The sequence below is a fragment of the Lutra lutra genome, chromosome 3 (assembly GCF_902655055.1).
Source record: "Lutra lutra chromosome 3, mLutLut1.2, whole genome shotgun sequence".
Classification (NCBI taxonomy): domain Eukaryota; kingdom Metazoa; phylum Chordata; class Mammalia; order Carnivora; family Mustelidae; genus Lutra; species Lutra lutra.
In genome coordinates, this window is record NC_062280.1 from 186441275 (window position 1) to 186462464 (window position 21190).

Genomic DNA, 21190 nt, shown 5'->3' on the forward strand with positions numbered 1-21190 from the left:
TATTGTTTATATCCTACCATATTCCAAAAAGGACTAGGGATAACTGAAAGGTATGGGTGAATGTTTGGCGTGAAATATTATTATTATTTTAGGATGGAATTCCCAAATGTCAGATTTTTTTCTTTAATCTGTTACTTTACCTAGCTGAGCACAACCTATCGGAAGGTTAAGTAGTTCATTTTCCTAGGATTATAGTAGCTATTAGGTAGCTGAAGTGGCTTTCATCTTGCTATTTATGTGTGTTGATGCACTTAACAGAGGATTAGGGGCATTTTTACATATTGTAAAAGTAATATTATAAGTTCTAGCGGACTGTCACTGTGGTTTCTGTCTTATGGTCACATTGGTCATCAGAGCGTTGGTGTTCTTGGAAGAGCTGGGATCACGCACGTGAAGAGGAATATCAAATGAGGGGGGAGTGACGCACGTGGGAAGGGAAGAGGTGTTGTTACTCAGTTATGGTAGAGTGCGTATGTCCACTGAGAATTAATGAAAACAAAATAATTTCTAGAACTTTGATTGGTAAAGTCCCAAATTACACAGCTTTGTTTATAGTGACAAAAAGTTATTACAATGGCAAAAAAATTTTTTTAATTGAGATATAATTCACATACCATCAAATTCATCCTTTTTTCAATTGTATAATTCACTGGTGTCTTCGTATATTCACAAGGTTGTGCAAACATCACCACTGTCTAGTTCTAGAACACTTTTGATATCCCCAAAAGATATCTTGTCCCTTATATCAGCCTTCCCCATTTATGCCGGGCCTTTGGCCACCACGTATCTTTCTGTCTGTATGGATTTGCTTATTTGGACATTTCATGTAAATGAAGTCATACAGTATATGGCCTTTTGTGTCTGACTCTTTTCACAATGCATATTGTTCTCAAGATCCGTCCACGTTGTAGCGTGTGTCAACACTTCATTCCTTTTTATGGTTGGATGATATTCCATTGTATGGAGAGACCACATTTGCTTATTGACATTATGGTTGGTGGGAGTTTACAATTTGGGGGGATATAGCGCAAAAAGTATTTTTAAGGAAGCATACTTTAATAAAAGTAATACACATTCAGTGGTTCCAGGAATTGTTCTTAAGAGTGCCAAGTCAAATAAATGGACATTGGAAAAATACATATTTCATTAATGCTTCATCAGCGTATTTGGTTTTATTCTTTGTGTTTAAAGAAAATTTGGAAACGCATGGTACTCAGAACACTTTTCCTTTTTTCTAGGCAAGATTACAGAGAGGTCACTTATTACTCAAACAAGGAAAACTTGATGAAGCAGAAGATGATTTTAAAAAAGTGGTAAGTTCAATATGTATTTGGCTTTATGAAGATGTTGAACATCTTTATGAAGATGAGTGAATATATTGGACTTTTTTATATTTAGACATTTAGTAATAACTTTATAGCTAAAAGGGACAATCATTTGTTTTGTGTATATAAAAGTCACAGTTTCTGAATTAATACATAGTGATTGACATGAGAGAATCACTTTAATAGTTGAAAGATAAAGTATGTGGAAAGAATATATGATTGTTTTTAAAGATTTTATTTATTTGAGAGAGAGGGACTGAGAGAGAGCATGAGGGGAGAGGGTCAGAGAGAGAAGCAGACTTCCCGCTGAGCAGGTAGCCTGATAGGAGTCGAAAGCCATTCTTAACCAACTGAGCCACCCAGGTGCCCAAGAAAAAATAATTTTTTTTTTTTTAAAGATTTTATTTATTTATTTGACAGAGAGATCACAAGCAGGCAGAGAGGCAGGCAGAGAGAGAGGAGGAAGCAGGCTCCCCGCTGAGCAGAGAGCCGGATGCGGGGCTCGATCCCAAGACTCTGAGATCATGACCTGAGCTGAAGGCAGCGGCTTAACCCACTGAGCCACCCAGGCGCCCCCCAAGAAAAAATAATTTTAATCCAGTTTATATAGCTCACCTGTTCTGCTTTGTTTTGCATGAGCATCTAGAGATGTCACCTGAACTATTCTAAAACTCCTTGGGAAACCCTTCATTTGATTTAAAAGGAAAAATGAGACATTTTTAAAAGGGAATTTTATAATTACCCATGTGGCTATTTTACAGTGTATAAAGTGTTTTGGATTTGTTGGGGGATGGTACAGGTTACATGTAATTGAAAAATGATTTAGAGAGACGGCCAATGTCTTTATGTCCTCATGAAGCTGGTTTTAAGACCTGCATTTTTATTCTGTCTGGATTTGTTTCTGAATGGTCTAGAAAGAGCATACATACAGTGGACCTTTGAACAACAGGGGTTTGAACTGCATGGGTCCACTTCTATGTGGACTGTGTAAATATTGTAAACATATTTTTTCTTCCTTATGATTTTCTTAATAAAATCTTCTTTTCTCTAGCTTACTTTATTGTAAGAATACAGTAGGTAATACATATACAAAAATATGTTAATTGACTATTTGTTAACGATAAGGCTTCTGGTCAATAGTAGGCTACTAGTAGTTAAGTTTTGGAGGAGTCAAGTTATACATGGATTTGACTGGGTGGGAGGTGCCGGTTCCCCAACCCTGTGTTGTTCAAGGGTCAAGTGTATAAACCTCATTGTTCATTATTTGCATTTTTGTAGTTTGTAAAAATGGTTAGTTATGATAACCACTATGAAAATAAAACTGAAATTTCTAATATTTTCATAACATTTGTCACAATGCTCAGTCATATGCAGAGAAATCCAAAAAACTTTAGACTTAATTATAATCTAATCAGTGGTTGTCTCATGGTCTCAGTAAAACTGGGTGTTCCTTTATGTTTACCTGATTTTCCTTACTGTTTGGGAAGAAGCTTGAGAGCAGGCTGAAGGACAGGTGGTGGGGAGGCCATGGTGTTAGGGTTACCTTTCCCCAGCCCAGTTCTTGTACACAGAAAGTGTTGTGAGAAATTCATTGAATGGATCGATGAGTGATAAAGCATAAAAATGGGTTTCCTTCTTTCTAACAGATGGTTAAATCTACTACTTAGAATTTTTTTCCAATCACAATATTAGTGTAACCTTTTAGAAATAACACAATTTAGAATAAAAGCTTTAGCAAAAATTAATTCTTACTAGGCAATGGGTGTATCCTTTTGGAAAAGTGAGTTATTGGAACTCTTGGTATGTCTTGATTAATGTCTTTTCTGTGATCGATATTAAAACCTCTCAGAAACAAGAAGGGGAACTTTCATGACACTTACCACTTTTAGATTGTTTTCTAACAGTCATAACTTCTGCTAGCGTGTTCTTAAAACCAGGCTTGCTATTACAGGATTCGTCACATTCTGCACATGAGAATGTGCAGCTGTACTGAATGATTTTTTTTTTAGCTCAAATTTTTATTGAGATAATTGTAGATTCACATACAGTTGTAATTAATGATACAGAGAGGTCTTGTGTATCCTTTACCCAGTACCTACTTTCCCCCAATGATAATGTCTCGTAAGCCTGCAGTACGGTGTTACAGCCAGGATACTGACATTGATACAGTCTACCCGTCTATTCAGATTTCCTCAGTTCTAGTAGTAGTGTTCACTTCTGTGTGTGTGTGTGTGTGTGTGTGTGTGTGTAATTCGATACCCTTTTTCTTTACACCCAGTTCACATACTGAGTGCTTCTCTTGCCAGAAGGCTCCCTCCTGCTGCGCCTTTATAGCCACACCCACTTCCCTCACGTACTGTTCCGGCCCCTCATCCATAACTTTGGGCAACCACTAGTTTGTGAGTCATTTCTTAAATTGTGACATTTCAACAATATTGCATACGTGGACTTAAACACTGCATAAACTTTTGGCATTGACTTTTTTACTCAGTAGAATTCCCTGAAGATTCATCGGATTGCTGCGTGTATCACTTTGCTTATTTAATTGCTAAGTATGCCAGGGAACGTGTGTGACATGTTTGACTTGTCTGGTCATCATTCGATGGACCGTTCGGTTGTTTCCACTTTTTAAGTATTACCAATAAAACTGCTACGAACATTCTTTTTTTCTTTTTTCTTTCTTTCTTTTTTTTTTTTTTTGCTACAAAAATTCTTATACATTTAGTGTGAACAGAAGTTTTCATTTTCCTGGGATAAATGCCTCAAAGTGCAGTCTCTGGGTTGTATCATAATTGCCTGTTTAGTTTTAGAAGGAACTTCCAAATGGCTTTTTAGAGTGACTGTGCCATTTTATGTTCCTCTGCGTCCTTGCCAGTATGTGGTTTTGTCACTATTTCTTATTTTAGTCATTCAGAGAACTTTGTAGTGACTGCTCATTGTTTTTTTAGTTTATGACTGTTTTTTTAGTTTATATTTCCCTAACGTTTAATGATCTTTTCTTGGGCTTATTTGTCATCCTTTTTGGTGTAAAGCTGGTTCGTGTCTTTTGCCCATGTTCTAATTGGATTGTTTACTTTTTCACCCTTGTGTTTTGGGAGTTCTTTATTTTATTTTATTTTATTTATTTTTTTTTAAAGATTTTATTTATTTATTTGACAGAGATCACAAGCAGGCAGAGAGGCAGGCAGAGAGACAGGAGGAAGCAGGCTCCCTGCTGAGCAGAGAGCCCGATGCGGGACTCGATCCCAGGACTCCGAGATCATGACCTGAGCCGAAGGCAGCGGCTTAACCCACTGAGCCACCCAGGCGCCCCTCTTTATGTATTTTAAATACTTTATCACATGTGTGGTCTGCAAATGTGCTCGCCCAGACCATGGCTTGTCTTTTCCTCTTCACAGGGTATGTCAGAGAGTGAAAATTTTTAATTTTAATTTTGATGATGTCCAGTTTATTGGTTTTCTGTTTTCTCCTATGTAAAGTGTTTTTGGTGTCATGTCTGAGAACTATTCACCAGTCCCTAGCTTCCAAAGATTTTCTACTGTTTTTTTTTTTAAATTAAATTAAATTAAATTTTATTTAATTTAGAGAGAGAGAGAGAAGAAGAGAGAATGCATGCAAATGGCGGGCAGAGGCAGAGTGAGAGAGCGAGAGAGAAATCCCAAACCCAGGTGGCTCAGTTGGTTAAGTGTCTGCCTTTAGCTCAGGTCACGATCCCAGGGTCCTGGGATCGAACCCCACATCAGGCTCCCTGCTCAGCAGGAAGCCTGCTTCTCCCTCTCTTCCCTCTTTATACTCTCGTTCTTGCTAACTCTGTCTCTCTTTCTCAAATAGATGCAATATTTAAAAAATTAAAGTCTGATATCATAAAATAGATGATTTCTGGGTCTGGTTTAAAAAGACAGACTTTGTGTTGTGACTGTATTTTATCTTTACCAGTCAAAGAATTCTTACACTTTTTAGAGATTTGTGAATATAGATGATATATAATAACTTGTTTGCTTTATGTGTTTTTAGTTACATGGGCTTTTTTGTGGTATTTAAGAGCATTTACCAGCCTATTAGATACAGAAAGATTTAATCTTACTAATGAAGTGCTCTATGTACAACCAGGTGGGGATCAGCTACGTTTTACGTAATGGAACGGAAGTTTGAATATGCTTAATCTCTTTTGGGGCTGCAGTACGAATCTTGTTCTTTGTTATGTGCACAGGTTACTCTGCTGCTGGAGGGTCTCCTGTAAACAAGCCTCACCTCAGGTCCCCACCAGCTCTCCTGATCCTACACAGTATCTTACGTGGTTTGGTTTGTCTTTGAGCTGTCACTGCTGTCACCAGCGCATGTGGTCACTTGTAGTTCAGTGCAGTGTAGTTCAGTGCAGCTTCTTTGCAAGGTAGATTGGTAGATGTTAGAGGGTTGCTGATGAAGAAAATTAGTCTCTGCCTTTGGAAAGATTATACTAGGGTAAGAAATAATCGGGCAGATGTGATAGCGTATGACTGAGGTGGTGTGATTGAGCCCTGCAGGCACAGGCGGAATGGTCACCTAACTTAACCGGGGGTCTGGTCAAGAAGAGCTTTCTTAAAGGAGGGGATGTACTAGAAATCTGAATGTTAAGAGGCTGAATGAATCTGTGTTAGCAAAGTGGCTGGGAGGGCATCCTGGCAGAAGGTGAGCGTCCTTGTCGCTTAAGAAAATGACCTCGAGGGGCGCCTGGGTGGCTCAGTGGGTTAAAGCCTCTGCCTTCAGCTCAGGTCATGGTCTCAGGGTCCTGGGATCAAGCCCTGCATGGGGCTCTCTGCTCAGCGGGGAGCCTGCTTCCTCCCCTCTCTCTCTCTGCCTGCCTCTCTGCCTACTTGTGATCTCTACCTGTCAAATAAATAAATAAAATCTTTAAAAAAAAAAAAAAAGAAAAAGAAAATGACCTCGATTAAAAAAAAAAAAAAATGACCTCGAGTTGAAACCCAGTTTTCCCAACACCATTTGTTGAAGTGACTGTCTTTTCCCCATTGGACTTCTTTTATGCTTTGTTGAAGATTAATTGACCATATGATTGTGGGTGTATTTCTGGATTTTTGTGTCCTGTTCCCTTGATCTGTGTGTCTGTGTTTGTGCCATTACCATACGGGCTTGATTACTACAGCTTTGTAATATAACTTGAAGTCTGGAATTGTGATGTCTCCAGCTTTGCTTTTCTTTTTCAAAATTGCTTTGGCTGTTTGTGGTCTTCTGTGTTGGCCTTGTTACTGAGATGCTCTTACGTGGCAGGTAGGCCGCTTGCATCTTTGGCATCGTTGTACACATAAGAGGGAACAGTTAGGAATGTAGGCTCTGGAAGTGACTTTGAGCTAGAGATTCCTCCTGTGTGTAAAAGGGAGATAATCCAAAATGTCCATTAGGTTTTTTTGGTTTGGCTTAGAATAGTGCCTGAAATATAGAAAGCTCTTAGTAAATATTTTCTCCTGTCATGATTGGTTTTCATCATTACCATCATCCAAAGCAAGACTTCTGGCAAGTTCATTCAATTTCTTTATCTAAAAATCATTCAATTTCTTTATCTAAAATTAGAGACAGTACAACCTAGCTCACAGGTAACAGTATTAACTGAAAAAGAAAAATGGGCATGTGATGTAGGCATTAAGACATATATCATGTTCCTCAGCAGTTCACCCTTTAGTTGGAAGAAATAAGCCCTACATGTGTGAAAAGCTAGTAGTACAGAGAGATTTATAAGAAGTGACATATAAGATTCTCCAGTTAACAAGATCAAGAATGACACATGACTAGAAGTTGGGAAACCCACCCCACTTTTCTCCTGATAAGCTGTGTGATGTTGGGCGAGTTACCATTTGTGAGACTCAGTATTTTCATTTACAGAGTGGGAGTTGGTTGGGCAAGATGATTTCTTAGATTACTTCCTTGTTAAAAGAGTTTCTTACGTGATTTAAACATTTAGAGAGAAGCGAAGGCGACCTTAGTATGGAGTAGTTAGGGAAGCTTGGTGGGATGAGACTTGAGAAGGGTGTTGGCTTGATTAGAACTGAGGGAACGAGGGAGTTTTGGAATCTCAAGGATATCTTTTTTGTGTGTTATAATTGCGGGAAATTAGCTATAGCCTCACAGTTTCATGTTTCGTTTCTGTAGGTTTTATTTATGAATCTAACAAATCTTTGAGTCTATATACCGCTAGGCTCAGTGACGTTCTGGCTCATTTGCCTCCTGACGCTGAAGCCCTTCAGGGCAGTAGTTCGGAGGTTGTTCTTGGGACCATCTCGCTGGTGAGCACTGAGGACTCCAAAGAGCTGAGTTTGTATCAGTATTCGCAGTACTGGGAGTTGATTTTAGAAATTGAAAAAATATATTTACTGATCTAAAAGTAACAAACCCATTATATGTTAATACAGATTTTTTTGCATGCAACCCAACTATATTTTCAAAAACAACAAATATTTAATAATAAGACCACTTATTTACATTTTTGCAAGTCTCTTTACTATCTGGCTTATTGAAGACAATCAGGTTCCCAGATCTAATATTTTTGTGGAAGTGTTACTGAAGAAAAGGTGGCTCACACATTTAAGTGGTTGGAAAAGGAAGAATGTTTTAATAGTCATTTTATATTTAGTTCTGCATATTCTTTGATGTCCTAGCAAATTCCAGGAGTTGTTACTGGTTAGGTACAGTGTGGACTCTGCAATCTCATGAGTGAACTTTTAGGACTCTGTCATGATGAAATCCACTGGTTTATGCTGTACTTCGAATGCGTTGTCTTTTATCCGTATATACTTTGTCCCCACTGACCTCTGAAAGGGTATTAAGGACTCCCAGGTGTCCCTGGATCACCCTCTGATCGCTGCTGTTGGGTATATACCTAAGAGCATAATTGCGGCTTTGAAAGTTATGGGCATTTTTAACCTGGCCAGACAGTTAGACACTTTCCTGTTAAGTGGTTATCCAAATGGACATTCCCACCAGTGGCCTAGGAGGGTTCCATGTGCCCCATATCTTCAGCTACACTTAGTATGAACAAAGTAGTTTTTGCTGGCTTGGCTGGTATAAGAAATGCAACTTGATGTCTCTTGTCTCTATTTCCATTAGCTTCTGTTTATCCAGCTGTTTGTTTTCTGTCAGCCTACCCTTCTCTTCCTTCCCTCCTGCAATTGACTTAGATTTTTCTTCCTTATTCTGTTCTTTCTGTATTGTTATGCATACTGTGTCTTTTTCTTGTAGTCATTACTCAGGAATTTTAACATGCTTGCTTTTAATAAGGTTTACAGGTAAGCACTCTCTTTAGCTTCCTCTAGAAAATTACAAGAACCTTAGAACACTTTAACTCAAATCACTCCCCCCTTGACTTGGATACAATTGCTTTTCAAAAATTAGTTGGTCTTATTTTTGTATAGTTCCCTTAACAAAGACTGCAGAAACAGTTTTTGAAGGCGAATTTTAGAAGTCATTGGGGAATGTTGCAACACACCTCAAATATTACATATTTTTATATGTTATCAATTAGTATCAAATGAAAAATGTAAATTTGTGCTACTTACCTCTTAAAACCATAATTAAATTTAATAGGGTTGGAAAGAGTAATTTCTTGAGCAACAAGCAGTTCGGTGACTGTATTTTCTGCCAGAATCTAATTTTATTTTGACCTTGAGTCAAATTAAGGTTTTATTATTCTGGGACTTTTTTTTTTTTTTTTAAGATTTTATCTATTTATTAGAGAGAGAGAGTGCACGGGGTGGAGAAGGGGGGTGGAGGAACAGAGGGAGAGGGACAAGCAGACTCTGCAGGCGGGGCTCAGTCTCAAGACCCTGAGATCACACCTGAGCCAAAACCATTAGAGTCAGATGCTCAACCCACTGAGCCATCCACGTGCTATTCTGGGACTTTAATTATGCTAACTTTCGTAGAGGACACCCAGTTTAAGTTGGCTGATATTAATGCAATGGGAAATAAATTGAATAACCTTTTAAAGTATTGCATTCTGTCCTCATTGTCAATTTATATACTACAGAAAGTTCAGAAAAGGAGCTTGGAATTTTTATTGGCATTTTTTTGAGTACTTGCTGTGTGTTGCGTAAAGCATCTTTTTAATTTCTCAATGACTGTTCCTCAGGGTGTAAGCATTATTGATGTAGGAAATGTTGGGGTTCAGAGGCAGTGGTCAAGAAAGAATTCTTGAGACATCTTTCGTCCAAAAAAGGTGGTGATTATTAAAGCATGGCGATAGGACCTTGGGCAGAAAGAGCTGCAGAAGGAGCTGCGCTGGGGTTGTGATGGGTGATGGGTGTTAGGGACAGTTTCCAGGACCTTGAGGGGGCTTGCCATTATTAGGAAAAAGTCATTTATTACTGTCTAATAAAATCTTAGTCATGAGACCCTTTAGATATGTATGATGGGTCATATGCTTGCTAATATATATCTTGGCAGGGAGGGGGTGCAGGTAGGGATAAAAGAGGTTTCCAAAGGAATTTTTATATGTTAAAGTAGACTCACAGGATCCTGGGTGTTGGGCTAAGATTGCCTTTTGCCCTTAGCAAAGTATCGACATTGACGTAGTTGGGTTCCTAGAGGAAAAGGTCACTGTGCCTGTTTCACGGACTTGCCAGTGGGCTGTAAGTGGGAAGGAGATTGAATTTTTTTCTTTTGCCTTTGTTTACCACATCATTTTTATTCCCCTTTGTTTTGGTGAAGAAAATGTAAGTAATATATGGGTAATAAGTGACAAAGGTTTGGGCATAGGTGTTTTTTTTCCCCCCATTTGGACTTTATTTTAAAACATTAATAATATAAAATCTCTTGGGCAATATTCACAATCTGGCCATTGAAAAAATGGTAAAACTATTATCTATTGCTGCTTAACAAATTACCCAAAGTTAGCAGCTTAAAGCAACACACAGTTCATGGGGTCCGGAACCGGGGCAGGTTTAGCTGCGTCCTCTGCTTCGGGGTCTCCCACGGGCCACCGTCGGGCATCAGGTGAGCTTGCGGTATTATCTGAGGGTTTGGCTGGTGAAAGACCTGCTTCCAGACTCATCTGATGAGTCACCGCACAGCAGCCAGAGGGAAGTCACCGTGTTTGTACCTAACTGAGGCAGTGACATCCTGTCACCTCTGTCGCATTATGTGTGTTAAAAGGAGTTCCCACATCATGCTAGGGGAGGGGATCGCACAAAGGTATGAGTTCCAGGAGGTGGGGGTCTTTTGGGGCCGTCTTAGAAGTCTGTCCACCACAGTTATCAACCCCTTGTCCCAGAAATAGGGGTGTGTTTAGATGAGAGAGCAGCCCGCCCCTTTTAACCACCCCCCACCCCATAGCTATGATGGGTGATCACAGTAAGTGATAAGAAATAAAATATTGTCTTCGGGAGAAGTTTGTCTGAGAGGGATAGAAATATGAAACACAAAAGAAGGGTTATGAAGAAACCTGAAGAAAGGGAGGGAAGTGCTAACAGGGTCCAGGCTCCACCTGCACATATCCCGGGAGGAGTCCCCAGCCGGCGGTGAGAGTGAAAATGTTCATCTCACTCAGTTTACTTTGAAACTCCTCAGGCTTATAAGTCCTTAGTTTGTTTTTCAAACTCCTTTCCTACCTCCTTGCAAGAATCCCCTCCCTCTTCTCCCGGCTCCCTCCATCCTCTAAGAGGTGCAGATGACCTCACCTCACCATACTCCCTCTTTCCCATTCCCACTGGGCACTGAGCACGGCTGAGCCCTCCATCCTCAACCTCAAGATTTAGGGCTTCTCCTGCTCTCACCTTCCAACAAGGAAAATCATGTGGTAGACATCAGACTCTATGAAGTTTGAGAAAAAAAAAAAAAGAATGTAAATTCCATCCAGAAGAGGCAGTATCTGTGTAAGGCCATGACATGCTAATCTACGGCTGTTTTATCATCCTCATGTTTTTCCTGAGCACTTCTGGCAGAGCATGCTGGAAGGAGGATGTATGTGTATCACTTTGCTCTGGGTAAAAGTCATTTATTAACTTGTTTCCTATATGTACACTACCATCCCTTTTCCAATAGGATATCCTATTCAGAAATTGGAATTGGATATCAATATTCAAAAATTCAAAGTACTCAAAAACTCAAAAATACAGAATAGGATATCCTATTCCAAAAGGGGCAGCAGTGTACATATAGGAAACAAGTTAATAAATTACTTTTATCCAGAGCAAAGTGATACACATATATCCTTCTTCCAGCGTGAACTGCCAGAAGTGCTCAGGACCGTCCTGAGGATGATAAAACAGCCGTAGATTAGCCTGTCATGGCCTTACAGTAACTCCCTTCAGCTGGGTAGTTCGGTCCTGCAGGTACAGTCCTCCTCAGAGCAAGCTGAGGTGGTTCATTTCTAGTTACCTCTGAATACTTGGGAGTTCTGTCTGTCCCGTCAAAAGCCAATGGTTAAACAGACAAAACAATACCTAAAGTATCCGAAAAGCAAAATGGAGACATATAGAGCCTCTACTCAGAAATAGTATTCTTGAGGTTTTGCATCTGGAGTGTTCTCTACCAGGTAGCTGGTGGTGGGTGTTTTTTACCTAAAAGAGGGAGCAGTATGATTGGTCAATTGAAAGAGAGACATTTCTAGAAATAATCTACCATTGGGTACACCTCACCCCAGATTGGATCCTATCAACTACAATTCCCATCTCAGTAAGAATGTTAGATTCCAGGAATTATTACATATCAACTAGGAAAAGTCAGGGAAAATGCCCCCCCCCCCCCCGACTTGCCCAAGTCAGAGCTTTTTAATGTAGGCACTCAGTTTTTCTAAGCCATTAAGCTTAGGATTTTCCATTTGGAGGAAGAAATTGTTGAGACGCTTTTTCTGAGGCCAGGCTGGGAGTAGGAGTGAACTATAAGCAGACACAAGGGATCTTAAAAGATTGACAGAAATGGTCTAAAACTGGGGTAGTGGGTACATACTTGCTAAATATGTTAAAAGTCAGAATTGCTCACTCAAAATGGATGAATTCTATCATATGGATTATACCTTGATAAGTTTATTTATTTATTTGACAGAAACAGATCACAAGTAGGCAGAGAGGCAGGCAGAGAGAGGGAGGGAAGCAGGCTTCCCACTGAGCAGAGACCCCGATGCGGGACTCGATTCCAGGACCCTGGGATCACGACCTGAGCTGAAGGCAGAGGCTTTAACCCACTGAGCCACCCAGGCACCCCGATAAGGTTATTTAAAAAGAGAAAATGTGTAGACCTCTTAAAACTCTGAGTCTTTTAATATAAGGTGTTATTCTCTCATTTTTCCCCATAAATTCTTTCTCATTACACCTTAGCCTCTCTGGTATCAAATCTTCATCCTATAACCTCTTAAAAAACATGCCCTCTCCTCAGTTTCCCTGGTTTTCATTATTTTATACTTAAAATATAAAATTATTTTATACTTAAAAATTATTTTTAAGTTAAAAATAATTTTATACTTAAAATTATATTTTATATAAAAATTTAAAAATTTACTTAGAAATTATTTTTAAGTAAAAATTTTATACTTAAAATTATTTATATTATACGTAAAATTATTTTATACTTAAAAATACACATTTAGCAGGCGCCTGGGTGGCTCAGTGGGTTAAAGCCTCTGCCTTTGGCTGGGATCATGGTCCCAGGGTCCTGGGATCGAGCCCCGCATCGGGCTCTCTGCTGAGCAAGGGAGCCTGCTTCCTCCTCTCTCTCTGCCTGCCTCTCTGCTTGCTTGTGGTCTCTGTCTGTCAAATGGATGAATAGAATCTTTAAAAAAAAAAAATACACATTTAGGAAGTAGAGCTGGAAGGCAGAATACACGGAACTCCCATGAGTGTGCAGAGCTGTACCCGAGAGGGAGGCGAGTGCTCGCCGTCCTTCCTTCTTTGTCCTGTCACATTCCCAAATGTGTTTGCTTCCCGGCAAGGTTCGGGGACCCAGGTCTGTTGCCCCCAGCTTCCAGCTTGCATCTGTGTCCTGTCCCGAGTGGGGGTGACGTTTCCCTCCCGCTTGTCAGCCCCGGGGCACGTGCTCGGATGGGCCGGCGTCTCTTCCCTTCGCCCCTGGTGAACTTAAGGGTGTAAAGTGGCCAGATCGGGGTGTGTACTGTGGGTATTAGGTTTAAGAGATTAAGCATTTCTCATTAATTTCTCATTCTGATAGCTCAAATCGGGCCCAAGTGAAAGCGAAGAAAAGGAAGCCCAGTTGCAGCTTGGGAAGTCTGGCGAGATGCAGCGTTTGCGTTCCCAAGCGCTCGCCGCCGTCGGGAGCGCAGACTACGGCGCCGCTATAACCTTCCTTGATAAGATTTTAGAGGTGAGTTTCCCGGGGGGTGCAGCTGGCAGGCCTGGCGCGGGCTGCTTTGCACTATAAGGCACGTTTATAGACTTTGACACGTTATGCATTACAAGAAACCAAGATAGGATAGTATCAGGTGGGTCTTCGGGCTTTTATCTCTGAAGTGACGAGCTGGTGTTGGCACAGAACGGAATTTGGACTGAGGTTTTCAGTAAATGTGCAGGAGGTGCCGTGGAGGGGGAGTTACCTGTCATCATATATCGCTTGCTTTGGTATTTCTGTCTCATTTTACATTCTGTGTTGGGGGTAGAGAACTTGAGAGGTTCGATAATGGGATTAAAGATGAAAGAATTGGTTGAAGGAAAAGGAAGAACCACGTTTGTGGCCAAGAGGAGTGGTTAGAATGGGAAGCTTCTAGGGAAGAAGCAGATGAAGGGTTGACAAGATCCGGAGTTCTAGATGGGAAACCCCGAGTCTGTAGTCTTCTCGCCGCTGACGGACTGAATGGCAGAGGGTTTCAAGGAGGAAGTCGACTAAAATCCTCAAGTAGGAGCAATCACAATTCATGTGTATTTATCATTTTCATAGCACCTTGGGATGTATATGGAGTCGGTGCTTCTTTGATGATTTTGTAGAGGAGATCACGTGATGTGGTCCAGCAGAATTCGTGTTTTATTATAGCGTTTTGCTAATGCTTTATTAAGGAAATACAAAGTTAAAATTTTTTGCCTTCCAGTAGTTAGACTATCCATTTTGACCTAGTTTATTATTCAAGGTATTTTATTAATGTACGGTGTTGATTTTGATATCTTAATACATGCGAAAATTTGATACGACTTTAGAAAGAACAACTCAGAAATATATAAAAGATACTTCCCTAGGTTTTTTTGTTGGACTTTTGGGCTTAAGTTTTGAAGAATACTAGTCCGTTTATGAATATCGTCGACTTCTTCATAAAGTAGAAATGGTGAAGCCTCAGCCTTCCCACATTGTTTTCCTCTTTTCTTTCTTTTTGCAATACGAGGATTTAATTTCAAAGAGAACAATTTATAAAAGAGAATTCTATTTAGTTATTAGTAGAACAGAAATATTTTACAGATGCAGAACCTAGATTTTATTTATTTATTTTTTGAGACTAGATTATGGAAAATTCTTTTCAAAATCAGATATGCTTCACTGGGAACAACCTTTTAATAGTAATGCCATATATTCTTATTTTTAGAGTTTTAAAATTATATAATTGAAGGAAGTAGGAAAGGGGCCTCATTAGTATATACAGGATATTCCTTCCCCCATTTATGATGTCCTTGGAGAAATTATTTTGTCACATCTAAATTGTATCAGACTTTTTAGTACTATTTATAATATGGAAATCACATTTCGTGAAGGTGGTTTCACATCGATAAATATGCAGGCAAAATGGATGGGAGGGAGTGTGTGTAGTTTGCTGTTTCGTAAAGTCTAATTCTCTTGTTTCTCAAGGTTTGTGTTTGGGATGCAGAACTACGGGAACTTCGAGCTGAATGTTTCATTAAAGAAGGGGAACCTAGGAAAGCGATAAGTGACTTAAAAGCTGCATCAAAATTGAAGAATGATAATACTGAGGCTTTTTATAAAATTAGCACACTGTACTATCAACTAGGAGACCATGAACTGTCTCTCAGGTCAGTTCCATTGACATTCACATCTCATCTTTTTCTTGTTGGCAGTAAGATAATCATCCCATTTTCTTTTTAATTTTAACACTGTGGTTAAGGCTGTTTTTATGTTCTTCATTTATATATTTTGTGTTATCCCTAAGTTATTCTATTTCCACATAGTTTATTTTCACGAGCTGTGCTTATGTAAGTAGAGATACTATATTTGCAGAAGCAAAGTGGGGTGTTTCATGTATATCCTACTTAAGTCATTTTAATTTGAATTAATACATGCGTGTGCAAGAATGCCATATGTAAAAGTGTATGGTGAATTGTTCGGCGTGTGTGTTTTAATCGTTACCAAAAAAATACTGTGATTTCTGTATTTGGTATGGAAAACTACTCATTGCTTATTTTGACTTGGAGTATTTTCCTCTTTTTAAATACATGAGCAGTGAAGTTCGTGAATGTCTAAAACTTGACCAGGATCATAAAAGGTGTTTTGCACACTATAAACAAGTAAAGAAGCTGAATAAGCTGATTGAGTCAGCCGAAGAGCTCATCAGAGATGGCAGGTAAGAATACGCTGTTTTACACTGTGCGGCTCCCTTGTATGTCTTTTCTGGGCACAGGAGAACAGTTGAACTGCTTGCTCTATTACTTGTTAGTCCTTGAGGATAGACTATCCTAGAAAGCACTGGGCCTTGGCAAAACTACTACAACTCTACATTTTTTTAATAGAGCAGAATTTAAATAATAGTAACTGCATAGTATTCTTACCAGCAGTTTTACTTCTATTTCACCAAATATTTATTGAACATGTCCTGTGCCAGGTACTGACAATGTACTGGGGGCGTAGAAATGAATATGACATGGTTTTTGGTATTAAGAATCTTCTAGATTAGGGTGGGAGACAGACATATTAATTGACTATTAAAAAATAATGTGGTATCTAGAGTGATAGAGATGTCTGCGGAGTATATAGAGATTTTCTTGTGGTATAGGATTCTGGGTTAACAGTCCTTTTGTTATAGCACCTGAAAAATATTGTACCATTTTTTTGTGGCCTCCATGGTTTCTGAAGAGGAATCCATTGTCATTCTAATGGTCTTCTCCCTAAAAATGAGGCATTTTCCTCTGACTGCTTTCAAGATTTTTTTTTTTTTAAGATTTTATTGACAGAGAGAGACACAGCGAGAGAGGGAACACAAACAGGGGGCATGGGAGAGGGAGAAGGAAGCAGGCTTCCCATGGAGCAGGGATCCCCATGTGGGGCTCGATCCCAGGGTCCTGGGATCATGACCTGAGCTGAAGGCAGACGCTTAACCGAGTGAGCCAAGATTTTTTTTTGTTTCTTTTATATATTTTGTGCCCCTCAAGATTTTTTTTGTCTTGAGTATTCAGAAGTTTAATTGTGATGTATCTTGGTGTGGATATCTTTGTTTTTATCCTATTTGGAGTTTACTTAGCTTCTAGAATATGTAGGTTTGTGTCTTGTCAAATTTGGGACGGTTCAGCCATTATTTCTTGAAGTACTTTTTCAGGCTCCTCTTTTCCTTCTTAGATTCTAATTGACATAAATTTTAGCTCTTCTGTTATAGCACCTCAGGTCCCTGAGGCTCTCCTCATTTTTCTTAGCTCTCTTTCTTTCTGACCAGATTTGCTCACTTTTTATCATTCCAATTCAGTAATTCTTTTCTCTGTCACCTCCATTCTACTGTTGAAGCACATTCAATGAACTTGTTTTTTGGGTTTTTCTGTTTTTCAGTTCTAATAAACAAATTCCATGTGATTATTCTTGTATCTCTTCTGTTACTTTGCCAAGGCTGTCTGTTATTTTAATTTGCTTTAAGCATGTTTGTCACTGCTGCCATTTCCATGGCTGCTTTAAGATCTTTATCAGATAATTCTAACATCTCTGTCCTTTTGGGGTTGAAATGGTCTTTTCTCATTCAGTTTGGGATCTTGTTTCTTGGTAGGCTGAATTGTTTTTAATTGAAACCTGCACACTTTGATTTTGTAAGACTGTTTTCTTTAATTTAAATCTTCTGTTTTGGCTGTTTTTTTCTGACGCTGTTCCAGCGAAGCAACGGTGGGCATTGCGTTGTTACTGTCAGGGAGGCAGACGTTTCCCAGTTGGCCCTTGTTGATACTTGAGGTGTGGGGCTTCTCACTATTGCTTGGAGCAGGTGAGAGTTTTGGGAACTATTTCCAGCATGGATGAAAGTCCTGGCTTCCCACTTGGCCTTCTCTGTACCACCTTGGTACAGGTGTGGGCACACCGTGTCACAGCCTCGGCAGGAAGTCGAGACTGTCCACTTGACCTGCTGGCATTGGAAGGGGTGGGGCTTTTACTTTCTTTTTTTTTTTTTTTTTTTTCCTTTTACTTTCTTTTGGTGGTGTTTGGCTGTACTAGAGCCAAAGTTTCCCATCTTGCTAGGCTACCCTTCCCAGGTCTTTTGACTTGAGAGAGCAGGCTCTTGCTGGGTTCTGATTTTATTGTCTGCACCCATTAGCATTTCTGGGTTGCTGGCCGCTTCAGCTCCAAATCTGGGGTATAGGAAGCAAAAAGAAAAAAAAAAATCCTGGAAGTTTACCGTATTATTTTTCCCTCAGGTCCCAAGGTTCCTTGGTGTTTTGTTTTGTTTTGTTAAGATTTTATTTATTCATTTGACAGAAAGAGATCACAAGCAGGCAGGCAGAGAGAGAGGGGGAAGCAGGCTCCCTGACAAGCAGAGAGCCCAATGCAGGGCTCTATCCCAGGACCCTGAGATCATGACCTGAGCCGAGGCAGAGGCTTAACCCTCTAAGCCACCCAGGTGCCCCTGGGTTTTTTGTTTGTTTGTTTCTGTTTTTTTTCAAGTTTACTATTGTTTTAATTAGTGAAACAAAATCAAAGTCAAATATATGTTGAATTATGTGCAACAATGTTTTTAACAGATCTAAGAGGTAAATATAAATTTTATGACAAAATGTCATACTAGTATTACTATAACACATTTCCAATAATTTAACAATTATCTTTCAAAAATTTTCCCCCAAATTCTAAGCAAAGTATGCAAATTGGAAGTTAACTCTGCACATTCATATCTATGTTCTTACCCAGTTTTGTGTGAACAGACTGAAGTGTTCAGGTGTGACCAAGCTACTGATGGTGAACTTGAGAATTCTCTCCTCCCCACCTCTAAGCTTCCAGCCCCAGAACTACAGCTACTGGCCTAGACAGGTCAAAAAGAGCCACACAAGTGCCCAGTGTAGAATTAACAATTATATTGGATTTGTATTATCATCAGTAGAACTTTATGATTTGTATGCATAAAACGAAAGCATATCAGCACTAACAAGAACACTAGCATTTGGGATTAGTTCAGTCTACACGTGCCATCCTCAAATGGTCTACCTGCTTCTCTCCTCTTTCGGAGTCTTTTCATATTTTTATAAATATGTAATGTCTAGGGTATTTTAATTGTACCTAATTGGAGGAACTGGGGAAAGTTCTTTTGCTTCACTTTTTCAGAAGCTAGTTGGTTTTTTTTAAGTGAATTGCAGTTATTTTCTAATTGAATAATGGGAATAATGTGCCACATTTCAACCCAGAAATGCTAAACCCAAAACCCATCATATATATATGATGATATATAAAAATATATCTTTTAGTCTGCCATTACTAAGGAAAGTAACTTATATATTGTGTATATGTGTATAATGTGACTAATATTTTTCACTAGTTTTTTTTAAAAATGCTGAAATAGCTTTTATTGTTCTTAGAAAGCTAGGGATTTAAGCAGTTTCCTTCTACAAGGAACTACATTATACTTAGCTGTGAATATTGACATTCGTTATATAAGATGTTGTGTAGTTAAATGGGCTCTGTTATTTCATGAAGGTGTGTAGTGACCAAGAAATAAAACCTGATCTCTGTTTTGCTGAAAATGCTCTGTGTAAGTCAGACTTAATGAAATGTTTTACTCATTTTCAAAATCATGAGTATTTTTCTGAAGAAATTCTTCACCTTGTTTGGTATTCACAGGTATACTATGCTTTGTACACACACATTTTCTGTGGTCATGTGTTTTACCTCCTAACTTTTGCTGGCAGAGGTACCTTCTTTGCCACTGTAGACTAATAAGGTAAAAACAGTGCTTGAAGGCACCTGCTCATTCAGGTGAATTGATTAAGTAACCTATGGTGAAGAGTAGGGGTCCTTCCTTAGCTCTAGAAATAGAATGTCATTGTTACTCATCGTGGTTTGCTCATCCGTAGGTACACGGATGCAACCAGCAAATACGAATCTGTCATGAAAACAGAGCCAAGTGTTTCTGAATATACGATTCGTTCAAAAGAAAGGATTTGCCACTGCTTTTCTAAGGTAACAGTTGATTGGTTCCCAGAAGTGTAAAAACTTAATATATGGAATAAAAACCATAAATCCTTTTCTCATATTTGTTTGTAGGATGAGAAGCCTGTTGAAGCTATTCGAGTATGTTCTGAAGTTTTGCAGGTGGAGCCTGACAATGTGAATGCTCTGAAAGACCGAGCAGAGGCCTATTTGATAGAGGAAATGTATGATGAAGGTAAATCTTTAAGGAATTTGATTTGCAGTACCTAGAAGTTGATGTATAGGAAATTAGCACACGTTTAACATCCTTTGTTTAGAACAAGTTGACCAGAGTAGCTGGAAACGTTGATGACTATAGGAAGATGGCAGAGAACTGGAAGATTCTTCCTTAGTGGAACTTGGAAGATACACCACATGAGGAGAGCATTCTGCCGCTGAAACCAGTTCAGACATTTTAGCCTTTATTTGTTGTAGACAAGTTAGAATAGTTAAATAGCAACATAAAAATTTAAGTGTTAGATTTCATATCATTCAGAGTTAATCACTGTTCATCTGGGATTTCTATCTTTGAGACTTTTCTGTGCATATATATTAGTCTATGCTTTATACATCTATATATATTTTATAAAAATATAAAAATATATTTTTATATATTAATATATATTCCATGCATATGCATGGTATACATATTACACCTACAACATATATATATACACACATATATGTCATATGTGCCTAAATATGAAATGATCATCTGTGACCACTGAGCTGTTGAGTGACATTAGGATAGTTGCGTATCCTACTTTGTTCAGGTTGAAGTAACAGAGTTTCCTGTTAGATGTTGTAAGGGCCTCGAATAAATTAATAAATAGTTCTCTTTTGGAAGAAAACTAAGATATATGCAGTAATATATATTAAAAAAGAATCCTTTCACATTTATTGTTTTGTGACTTTTTCATGTGACCGTATGCTATGAACATTTAAGTGTGATGGTTTTTAAAAGAACCTGAGCCCTGTAGCCCTTACTGCAAAGTTTTCATTTCAAATCAGTAAAGCATTTTAAGTTGAAAATGGCAAGAGTATTTTTCTGGTGAAACTTGGCTTGTGCTACTCTATTTTCCCCTCCATTTAAGCACTGAATATTTATATAGTAAAATGTACGACTGTTAATATGTATTAATGTCATATTAAAATAATTATATTATGGGAAGTGGTAATCCTGGATAACATTTTAAATGCACTGAGAATGCATCTGCAGCAGTGATAATTCAGGTAGGTTTGTGGAACTTTTTTTTTTGAGAGAGCGAGCGAGCGTGCATGTAGGGAGCTGAAGAGGCAGACGGAGAGAGTGGGAATCCTAAGCAGGCTCCACCCCCAGCGGGCTTGTTCTCATGTTTCTGAGGTTGTGACCTAAGCGGAAATCAAGAGTTGGGATGTGTAACTGCCTGAGCCACCCAGGTGCCTCTCATTTTATTATATTTTAAGACACACTGAATGTTTACTTTTTTCCTGCTTTTCACAGCTTGACAAGAATCTTGCTCCTAAGCAGTTTCCTGTGAGTGATGACAACTCTAGGTACTGCTATTTGTGGGACATTTTATAGTATA

At 38.9% G+C, this 21190-nt stretch overlaps 1 protein-coding gene across 2 annotated transcripts in view; it reads left to right on the forward strand.

Annotated features, from left to right (window-relative positions):
- Positions 1 to 21190, forward strand: part of DNAJC3 (DnaJ heat shock protein family (Hsp40) member C3) — a 63044-nt gene that overhangs the window by 25931 nt on the left and 15923 nt on the right. For both annotated transcript variants that reach the window (XM_047720257.1, XM_047720258.1), the window contains exons 4-9: positions 1239 to 1313; positions 13473 to 13625; positions 15090 to 15271; positions 15700 to 15819; positions 19508 to 19613; positions 19698 to 19818. In XM_047720257.1, the coding sequence (XP_047576213.1) occupies positions 1239 to 1313; positions 13473 to 13625; positions 15090 to 15271; positions 15700 to 15819; positions 19508 to 19613; positions 19698 to 19818 (757 nt within the window). The remainder of the gene's footprint in view (positions 1 to 1238; positions 1314 to 13472; positions 13626 to 15089; positions 15272 to 15699; positions 15820 to 19507; positions 19614 to 19697; positions 19819 to 21190) is intronic.